Source organism: Bombyx mandarina, chromosome 23 (genome assembly GCF_030267445.1).
Source record: "Bombyx mandarina strain Sakado chromosome 23, ASM3026744v2".
Classification (NCBI taxonomy): Eukaryota; Metazoa; Arthropoda; class Insecta; order Lepidoptera; family Bombycidae; genus Bombyx; species Bombyx mandarina.
In genome coordinates this window covers 19,102,130-19,113,269 of record NC_143229.1, presented here as the reverse complement: position 1 = coordinate 19,113,269, position 11,140 = coordinate 19,102,130, and the positions used below count along the sequence as shown (strand labels likewise).

General features: G+C 34.8%; 2 protein-coding genes across 4 annotated transcripts in view; both read left to right on the top strand.

Annotated features, from left to right (window-relative positions):
- The first annotated feature begins 159 nt into the window (after window positions 1-159).
- Window positions 160-600, top strand: LOC114249790 (U6 snRNA-associated Sm-like protein LSm2). The gene has a single exon (XM_028183494.2). The coding sequence runs from the start codon at window positions 233-235 to the stop codon at window positions 518-520; it is 288 nt and encodes a 95-aa protein (XP_028039295.1). The 5' UTR covers window positions 160-232; the 3' UTR covers window positions 521-600.
- A 2,544-nt stretch (window positions 601-3,144) lies between these two features.
- Window positions 3,145-11,140, top strand: part of LOC114249773 (uncharacterized) — a 100,322-nt gene continuing 92,326 nt past the window's right edge. For 2 of the 3 annotated variants that reach the window (XM_089737285.1, XM_089737286.1), the window contains exon 1: window positions 3,146-3,587. The gene's annotated coding sequence lies outside the window, so the exon portion shown is untranslated. Of the gene's footprint in view, window positions 3,588-11,140 lie in introns of all 3 variants that reach the window. The other variant, XM_089737284.1, reaches the window with a different exon arrangement.

The following is an 11,140-nucleotide window of genomic DNA, read 5'->3' as shown; positions in this document are numbered from 1 at the left end:
CACTTAATACCAGGTGGGCTGTGAGCTCTTCCACCCACTTAAGCAATAAAAAAAAAGACATGGTGCTCCTGCACAAAACTAACAAAGTTACGGAAAATACCGATTCACACCGCTGCAAACGCTATTGGCATTGACATTTTATGATTTTGACTTTGAGTTATAAATGACATTAAATTGAAGAACCCAAGCCAAATTACTGTTTCAGCGCGTTTTCAAACAAACAAAACGAAAAATGTTGTTTTACTCGTTTTTCAAATCGTTAGTCGGTAAGGACGTAGTCGTCGAGCTGAAAAATGACCTCAGCATATGTGGGACGTTGCATTCTGTGGATCAATATCTCAATATAAAGCTTTCGGATATAAGCGTGATTGACTCTGAAAAGTATCCTCATATGTTATCAGTGAAAAATTGTTTTATAAGAGGCTCCGTGGTTCGATACGTACAACTGCCGGCTGATGAGGTAGACACCCAGCTTCTCCAGGATGCCGCTAGAAAGGAGGCGACCGTTTCAACAAGATAGAACTTAACCTAACCTACAACTTCAATTTAAAGTGTACATATTAATATAAGCTTAAGTTTCTTAATAAATCATTCTTATAATATAGTGTTTTAGTAGCGGTCTCCGGATATTCATTTCAGAAAAAAAAAAGTTTCCTTTGATCGAAAAATAACCTAGTTCTCCAGTTTGATGTAAGTTTTATACCCGAGTATGAAATAATAATTTATCAATAAAAAACATCTATACTTTTTACCATTCTCAAAAATGTATCACAGAAAAAAGTTTTTATTACCTTTCACATCAAACTATACTGATAATTATGACATAGCTGCATGCCTTAATACTTAAGCCTTTTTTCAAACCAGAATTGATTTAGATCTCTAGTTTACATAATTTGGATGTAAATATTTACAAAGCTCTTATTTTGGATTTTTAAGATATACTTTTTCTGAAGATGGCCGTGTCATAGTTTTCCATAGGCAGAAGGGATTGTAAAAGCATCATTAAAATATGTTGCTTGCCAAACACTGAACCTTCCTGAAACCTGAACCTTTTAAACCTTCTCTGGACTTCGCGAATAATTCAAGACCAAATTTAGCCAGATTGGTCTAGCCGTTCTCGAGTTTTAGCGAGACTAATGAACAGCAATTCATTTATTTATATATATATAACTAGATAGATTACAGAAACATATAGATAGAAACAATTTTAAAACTACATTTGTTGTAAGTTTCTGTTACATATTGAAATTTTATTAGTGAAAATATGATAAATGAACACCTTTCTAATCTATGTACAATATTTTTTTAAAGTACCGTACCTATGTACCGTACATTATTTTCATTATTTCAATATAGACTACATCGCATTACTCCTGGACTTCTATGCTAATTTTTTTTTTGTTGGCGATTTCGAGTAAACATAACATTCGTGAAGAGTTAGGTACCGAACAATGCGTATTTTTGTATAGGTACAATTTATAGCAGTTATTTCACAAAGCCGCTGGAATATTATTTTCAAAGAATATTCTGATATTTACTTCGGCTTTCGCGAGTGTAGTCTCAATTAAATATACTTTTGTAGTTCTACATTTAAATATAAATATAGATTTATAATCTTTATTATAAAATGAATATAAAGTAATATCTACATATATCTATTTTAAATCACTGGTTTATTAGATCAAATTGATTTGTGACATAAAAAAGCAAAAGCTTAATGTTTGACAGCTATCGCCATTTTCCATACCATACTTAAAATACATCTACCATAATGGTAGATTATATATTCATACTGGAAAAATCTCACAGTATTTCTTTTAAGAAATACTGTGAGATTTTTTAAGGCTTTTAAGCCTTAACTAAAAATAGTAGTATAACAGATATGTAGAAAATCTTTTCTTTTCTTAATCTTAAGAGACAGTTTACTTATTAGCTACAACTTCAACGAAGTATCTGGCTTGAATTGATTACCGGAATCTGTAGACATTACAACATATTTGTCATTTCTGTCATCCAACAAAATTACATTCTCAATTGCTTAAGAGTACCGCTTAGAGTAAATTTTACTCACGGTTCAATATTTATCTTTTAATGGTTCCTTGAATATTTTGAAAATAAAGCAGAACCAGGGCATCCACATACGGTAGGCAGCGGCTTGGCTCTACCCCTAGCATTACTTAAGTCTATGGATGACGGTAGCCACTCACTTTCAGGTGGGCTGTGCGCTTGTCTACCTACAAGGGCATGTAGTACCGTATAGTTTTAAATGTTTTAATGAAAATTGTGAATCATCTTTGAGAGATGGTGTAGTCGAATTCATATCGGTGAATTTAATTGTAATTTAAAATTACATTAATATCGACGCTTGAACGGCAAATGTAATTAAGCGACAATAACTGCTATATACATAAATGATTGGTAATAACCATATTCGATGCGCAAAAAATACATATTTCTAGATCTAATAAAATTATTTCAATCCTACAGCTAGATTCGTTAAAATAGATTTTTGTTCAGGTATTTCAACTTTAAATTAGTCTACTGTAAAGTTCACGCATTGTCACTTAGTCACGTTTGCCTTTCAAGCGTCGATATGTTGGGTTTAATTTTTTTATGTCAAGAAAACATCACATTTAATAAAATTGGTATTAGAACTCTCATTTTTTACATCAGGTTACTTCGTTGTGTAGGGCACAGTAACAGTACTGATATTGACGCGGTTTTTTTTCCTTTTTACATGTATCTGTTTGATATGAGATCTCAGAAAATTAAAGACACATTTGAGTCGTCTAATAACAAAGGTGGCAATCTGTGCATTGGGACAAAAAAAATTTATTGATGTGTCAATACAGATTGATTTGAATATAATCGTGTCCTTCAAAGAATATGGTTCAAAACCTGCATTAAATAAAGGTTAATACTTAACCTGTTATTTATCTAAGATGTCGTTCAGAAGAGTTTTGTGACTGCCAATGAAATACAAAGTCAATAATTCGTTTTTCTGATTTACCAATAATTGTCCAAAAGTCACATTGCCGGCTTTGATAATAGTCGACTCATTTACAACAATGAAATTAGAAACGTCCAAAATGATTTAATTTAGTAGTAGAAAAAGTGACTCATACTTGACAACTCAGAAGTTTCATTCATACAAAATGCCAAACTTTCAATTTTCAAGCTTTTCGATGTTCTTGTTCTCCAATCTCTGTCCGCTGAGTTCGCTCGTTTTCTGTTCGTTGTTTGTAACTCGCTAAAGGCAAAGAGAATACAAACGCTACGATAGGATCGAAATTCCCGATGAATAGATCATTCTCTCACGGTTATTTTCGTCGCGAGTGATGCAACTGCCTAATAGTTAATTCTAAATTGTGTATTATGTTTAATAAATTTTTAGTTAACTTAAATTCCCTAACATGTGATTATGAATGTAAATAATTAAAAAAAATTCGCACGAAATGGACGTGAAAGGTTCTTATTGTGGGTGTAATGTGGCTGTGTGATGTGAGCTTCATTCTAGGCTGTATATTGTTTGAGGACAAAGTGTTTTTCAGCGTTTCTTTTGCACATTTCAACGGAATTCCAAAAAAGTAAGTTCGAATTAGTTTCATTCATTCAATTTACGAATTTAAATTTGGATTTGCATATCAAAATATTTTAACTATAAATATATATATTTGTGTACTTAAAAAAATGAATAGCTGAAGAGAATCTATAATTTTACAATTATCAAAACTTAATCATTAGGGTCAGTTGATTTGGACAGCTTGATAAATTCGAATCAGTAAGGTACTTAAAATATATCACTACTTAATGATAAAAAATTATGCAGTTTTTTTTAATTTGCAATATTTGTCAGGACATTTTGTAGGTGGGGCAGTATATTACCACACAAAGTAATTCATTGCCTATTGGCCAGTAAGAAGATATTATATTCAATAATAATATAAGATGGACACCATTTTGCAGCAATCAATATTAATGATATCTTCTAAACAATATTTATAATTGTTTTTAGATTGGGGGGATTTATTTAATAATTATTGATCTTACAATGAGTATTAGTTTGTTTGTAAAATTATATGACCATAAAGATTGTTAAGTTTATTCTAACTAATGATGAATATAGCATACAAAAATAAATCCAATCTTATTGACTAGCTCTTAGCTCAAAAATCATTGTTCGCATAACACCAGTTTCAGAGAAAAAATGAGACACTGTGTGCTTAGGAAATCCATTTGATTACCTACCAGTAAGCCCAAAGAAAAAACTGCAATACTACAAAAATTAGACAACTCTGTGAACTACATTCTACACTGATTTATAACAATAAGATAACTTGATGGCAGAAGATACCAGAAAATAAAACTCACCGCTACTTCCTTCAGTTTTTATGATTTTTTTTTGTTATTGCTTAGATGGGTGGATGAGCTCACAGCCCCCCCAGTGTTAAGTGGTTGCTGGAGCCCATAGACATCTACAATGTAAATGAGCTACCCACCTTGAGATATGAGTTCTAAGGTCTCAATATAGTTACAACGGCTGCCCCACCCTTCAAACCGAAGGGCATTACTGCATGTGGACTCATAAGAGGTCCTACTACCAGTAATTACGCACATTACAATTTTTCGAGTTTGAATTTTGTTACATAATGTTATTCCAACACTGGCAGTCAATTATAAATATTTGTTAGGTGCGCATTTCATTAGAAATATTGGTACCAGCGTGCGGGAATCGAACACTGATATGTCATTAGGTACGAATGTACTGGACGACTTACCCTTTAGACCACGACGACTTCAGGGACTCAGAGTTCTAAGTCACAGGGTGTCCCTACCTTAGGCCTTTATAGTAGGCAACAGCTTGACTCTGCCCCTGGCATTACTGACTTGATCACGCACACTGCTCATCATCAAGTGGGTCATATTCTCATTTGTCTACAAGGGCAATAAAAAAAATAGTTAAAAGAGAGACTTCATACTAAATGCAATGTATGTACTATAACTTTTACAATAGTATCTTCGGCCCAGGATTGGCGGGTCACTTTGATAAATATTTTTAAATTAATTTTATTGTTAATTATCAGTCCAGACAATGTGTATAACTCTCCAATGTGATAACTCTCTGTTTGAATAAACTATCATCAGATAACCTTAATTTGTGTACTTTGTGGGTAGATTATTATTCCCTATAGAATGCAACAAAAACGGATATTTGCTCTCATTACACATTATAAAATTGTCTGCAACATATTGCTATATATATTTTTATTTATTTTTTTACTGCTTAGATGGGTGGACGAGCTCACAGCCCCCTTAGTGTTAAGTGGTTACGGGAGCCCATAGACATCTACAACGTAAATGCGCCACCCACCTTGAGATAAGTTCTAAGGTCTCAGTATAGTTCAACGGCTGCCCCACCCTTCAAACCGAAACACATTACTGCTTCACGACAGAAATAGGCAGGGTGGTGGTACCTATCCGTGCGGACTGAGAAGACGTCCTACCGCCAGTGAGCCCTTGTAGGTAGACGAGCATACGGTCCACCTGGCGGTGAGTGATTACCGTCGCCTATTCAACAAAGCCAGGGGAACAGGCGAGCCGTAGTCTTAATTCAAATTTAGTAATAATTTAGGATAACGTTGCCTTGAACCCTTGAATGATCTATGTACAGTTTTGGTTATAGTCGAGACTCAACAAAAAAATACAATGAGGAGACGCTAAGGCAGCTGTTAGCAAATTCCACCCCTCTTGGCTTAGCCTTTGCTCGTCCACCTGTCCCGATGAAACTGGAAAGGCCTTCGGGCCAACAGTAATCCTTTCTAAAAAAAAATGTACAATAAACTACGTCCTAAATAAAGAGGTAAAAATCTAAATACGGTTTTCATAATTGAGAGCGAAATATTTATTAAAATGCACATTATAAGTAGCATGCACATATGTATGTACCCACGTCACTTACACACGTCGGCGTCATGTGAAGTTCGTGACTCATTTGCTCTTAAATTACAATTAGCTGGTGTAAACATTTTTTTAAATTAGCTCCGTTTGATAGCAATTGCAATCTCCCTGTTTACGAGGAATATGTGTTTTTTTTTTAATTCTCACATTCAGAGTACCTAGATGTGTCCACGGATTGTCAAACTTCACGCGCGAGAACATCGCTACTTTGATGCAAAAGGTCGCGAGGTATTTCTTGCATAATAACTTTAACATCTACTCTTTAAAGCAAGCAAGCCTGTATTGGTTCGCGATAGGAGAAAGCTGGTGGAGGATCGTGATTCTTCTGCAGTCTGTTATCTCCATCCCCCACTTTCGCTAGACCTTCGTTATTTAATAAAAGCTGAAAATTATTCTGTGCTTGCGTTCCACGAGTAAGAATAGTGAGAATATGGTCTCAAAGATCATATCGGATCTACTCGTTCTGTTATTGGTGCTTTTAGACATCGCAAGCGCTGGATACGGTTTTCCGCGAACCCGTCGAATGCGATGAAGGGTATTTCGTGTAAATTAATCCATAGACACAAATCGACGGAGTTTCTCGCCGGATCTCAGTGGGTCGCGATTCCAATCCGGTGGTAGATTCAGCAAAGCTCTGCTCGTGCTAGGGTAGACGTTGACAAGTCTCCAAGGGCCCCGTGAGCTCGCCTACATGTCCGGTGAAGCTAGGATAACCCCTAGAAGTTACTAGCAATAGCTAGGCCAAAAAAAGCTATGGTTTTGGGATTATCTTAAGTTTGGGCTAGGAAACAAGTAGTAAAATTATATAGATCAATGCCTTGTTAGGCAGGGGGCCTACCTCCGGGTAGAGGGGACAGCCCCCAAGCCCGATCGCCGCCTCCGTAAGGGGACGCGAGGAACAAACAAGAGCGTGGGACAGTTGTTAAATTAAAACACGATTGAGACGTGACCTCACGTCCATTGACCTTCAGATGTCTATGGGCTCTCTCTAACCGCGGCCCGTGACCCCCGTCACATCATTATCCTGCCCTTCTCACAGTCACCTGGGGTCGGCGCAGCATGTTTTCTCCTTCCATACTCTTCTATCATATACCATTTCTTCGTTCACTCCCCTTTTATCCATATCGTCTTTCACGCAATCCATCCATTTCTTCTTAGGTCTACCTCTTCCTCTATAACCATCCACATTCATAGTTAACATTCTCTTACCAACCTCATTTAATTTTAAATTTAAATATTTGAGTGACAGTGACAGTGCATGATATTGACAATTTTTAACTGTCAACTTTCAAGTGGCAAAAGGATCTTCGTCTATACAGCTAAATTACACGTATTAAGTTTAAAGCGAAGCTTAATAAAGAAAACGTCGAGATGAATTTAAGTATACTGTAATCTTTTCACTGCTACTCATGCTTCTGATTTGTATTTCTTTAATTTTAGTTTCTTTTATTTATTTATTTTGTTTTCTTTTTTTCTTTTTCTTTTGCTTTGTATTTACTATTTAATGTTTTCATTTTCTAATAAGATTATACTACCTAATTGCTACGTATATTTTATATAGGTATTCTATTTTGCTACTTTGATTTTCTTTTATTTTGTTATTTTGTTTGTCTTTTGGCTTGTTTTGTCTCTATTATAGTTAAATTAATTTTCATAGACACTTTCCCAGTTGGTGGGTATTATTAATTTGTATATATATTCATAACCGTATTGATATTTTGATATTGTGTATAATATATATATATGTGGGATGCAGCCTTCAGACAATTAATAAAAGTTTCGCGTTTACTACTTCCACGTTTTATTTCAATACTATTCATATAAATTTTAATCGTTCCGTCGTGCTCGTGCTTCGTTCGTCGTCGTTCATCTGTCTTTCATTCTGTCATCTCACACGCCATCCCCTTCCATTCTCGATATACCGCTGCGTTCACAAACATCAACTTGCATCCATCATATCATGCGTTCAATAAAACATCATTCCCACATTCGGCCGTCCTGCACGTAAGTCTGTCCTCAGAGTTACCTTTTTATAACACTAACATCTTACAACATAGAGAAAGTTATACAAAAAGTTATAAATCATTCTTAAACAAAACAATTAACAACTATTACATTAACATCATATGACTAAAGACTGAACATATTACAACAAAACTAACTTAAAAAAAACAAAACTCATCTTATAATAAAAGGATATTAGAACATCGTATGCTAATAAATGTAACATAATAGAACTATAACTAGGGTTAACAATATAGTTCACTCATCCTTTCATACTACCAATCTTGAACTCATCCTTTCTGTTTATTCAGTCACTTAAGTAATCAGGCCACTTTTTCATAAAATCAGCAGATGTAGTAGTCTTGTTAGGGCCTTCAACTTGTGCGTCAGCCTTCTCAACATTGTATCTATTCTTTCTTTTGACCTTTACTATTCGATATGGTCCCAAAAACTTTGGTTTCAGTTTCATTCCTGTACCAAACTGAGTCCTTTTCACAGCTACTAAGTCGCCTTCCTTGTATATAGTACATTCTTTCATTTTCTTGTTGTAATTTCTTCTATTTTCTTCTTGTACTTTAAATATTTGTTTCTTCGCTTCCTTCCTAAGTTCTTCTCTACTGTCAATGAAATTGTGTCTTTCTTCTTCCATCAAAAGGTCCAGTAATTGAATATCTTCTTTCCTCTTCATTTTCATTCCAAAGAGTAATTGAAATGGGGTACTATTTATACTCCTGTGGTAAGTACTGTTGAGTGCTCTTTGAACTCTGCTTACCAACTTATACCACAATGTAGGTTTCTCAATTGAAAGTTTTGTCAGTACTGAAATTATTGTTCTATGCACCCTTTCAACCTGACCGTTTCCTCTGGGAACCCCTGTTGTTATTTTTACATGCTCTATTTCTTCCTCTTTACAGTACTGTGCAAAATCGTTACTCGTAAATGCAGTCCCTCTATCTGAAATAATTCTTATAGGATTACCAAATACTTGTTGATGTATTTCCAGCTTATTTAACCCTTCTTGGGTAGATGTACTCTTTGTAGGGAACAACCATACAAACTTGGTGAATGCGTCAACAATAGTCAATATGTAATTATATTGCTTACGTGTCTCCGTAAGTGGTCCAATGTGGTCCAGGTGAAGTGTATGTAATGGTGTGTCACCCTTTTCTATGGGATTCAAAAATCCTTCTTGTTTACCTTCTTTACGGGATGCTAACAGACAAGGTATGCATGTAGCAATATAATCCTCAATCTTTTTCTCTAATTTTGGTATGTAATAATCCTTATTAATCAATTCCATTGTTTTCTTCTTTGAAAAATGACCATTATCATGCGCCCTCTTAATAATTTCAATTTCCATCTTCTGTGGTACAACCAAACAATGTTGTGGTCCCTTGCAGAGTAATCCTCCTTGCAAATAAAAGTCATTATATAGTTTACCATCTCTCAGAATATTCATAATTGCATTTAATCCGTTGTCACTCTCTTGCGCACGTCTTAAATCACTATGTAGGTCTGAAAATATAAGAGCTACATATGGGTTTCGGCTTAGAGCATCTGTGTGTTTCATCTTCGAACCTTCACGATGTTCAATAGTGAAATCATAATCTTGTAAGAACAATATCCATCGTGCCACTCTCGTACTCATTGCTAGATCTTTTTTATTCAGTGTCATTTGAAAAGCTTTGCAGTCTGTAACTATCTTAAAATGCTTTCCGTATAAATAATGTCTAAACTTCTTTATACCTTCTATTATAGCCAAAGCTTCTAGCTCATAACTTGTATATTTACTCTCAGCGTCAGTTGTTCGCTTGCTCATATAATGTACTGGATGTAGTTCACTGCTGTCATCTTTCTGTAATAATATAGCCGCATATGCTATACTTGAGGCATCTGTATGAAGTTCTGTTTCTGCTTTTGGTTCATAAATTTTCAATACAGGTTTACTGGTCAACTTTTCCTTAAGCATATTGAAAACTAATCTATGTTCATTATTAAATTCAAACTTCTTATCCTTTCTTAACATATCAGTAAGAGGTCGTGCTATCACTGCATAATTTTGTATGTATTTTCTAAAATAGGAACAAAGTCCTAAGAAACTTTGCAGTTGCTTCTCATTTCTTGGCTCAGGAAATTTAATGACAGCATCTGTCTTTCCCGATGATGGCATAACTGTTCCACCTTCAATAACATGTCCTAAATATTCCACTTTTCTTACTAATAATTGAGATTTCTTCCAGTTTATTTGTAATCCGTACTCCATAGCCAATTGTAATACTTCTCGCAATCGTGCAACAGCTTGAGCTTCATTTATAGCCGGTATCAACAAATCATCGATAAATACTATGACAATACCCCTCGTTATCAAGTCTCTAAATATTATTGAAATAAATCTTGTAAAAACTTTGGGACAAATTGATAAACCAAAGGGTGCCTTTAAAAATTCATATTGGCCGTTCATTGTTACAAAAGATGTATACTTAATAGAATCCTTGCTGACCCTTAAATGAAAAAATCCATTTTTAAGATCAAGTGCACTAAATATTCTCGCAGGTGCCAGTCTGTCAATAAGTTCATCGATAATGGGTAGCGGGTATTCATCCTTGAGCATTTTCCTATTAATTAATCTATAATCAACACATATTCTTATGTTTCCGTTTTTCTTTCTGACAAGAACAATTGGGCTAGTATATTCAGAAAAGCTTACCCGAATAACTCCTTGTTCCAGCCACTCCTTAACCTGTTTATCTACCTCATCCTGTTCTTTTGGTGAGATGCGTCGTGGTCGTTGAGCCACTGGGATGTCGTCTTTAAGTGTGATTTTCAACTCAATGGGAGCCTCTTTAGTTTGACATGGCCGATATTCATCTACTAACCTAGTCACTTCATTCCTCACATTATCATTCATAACATGACCTACAATGTCAATAGAACATGGAAAACAATTTACCTTAAACAACCAATCATTTGGTTTCATCCATACCAAACCATCTTTCATAACTGTAATAACATTTCTTAAAAATTCATGTCCCAATATCACTTTAATAGGTATACTGTCTCTAGGAATCACATAAAATATTATATCACGATACGTGTAGCCGTCGATTTCAATGTTTGTTTTAAATTGTTCACTTGATATTACCTTTGATGAGCCTAAACCGGTAAGAACTGTGTTTAC

Excerpts from the sequence above, each read along its gene's own strand:
- LOC114249790 (XM_028183494.2), top strand. The coding sequence starts at position 233 with ATGTTGTTTTACTCGTTTTTCAAATCGTTAGTCGGTAAGGACGTAGTC.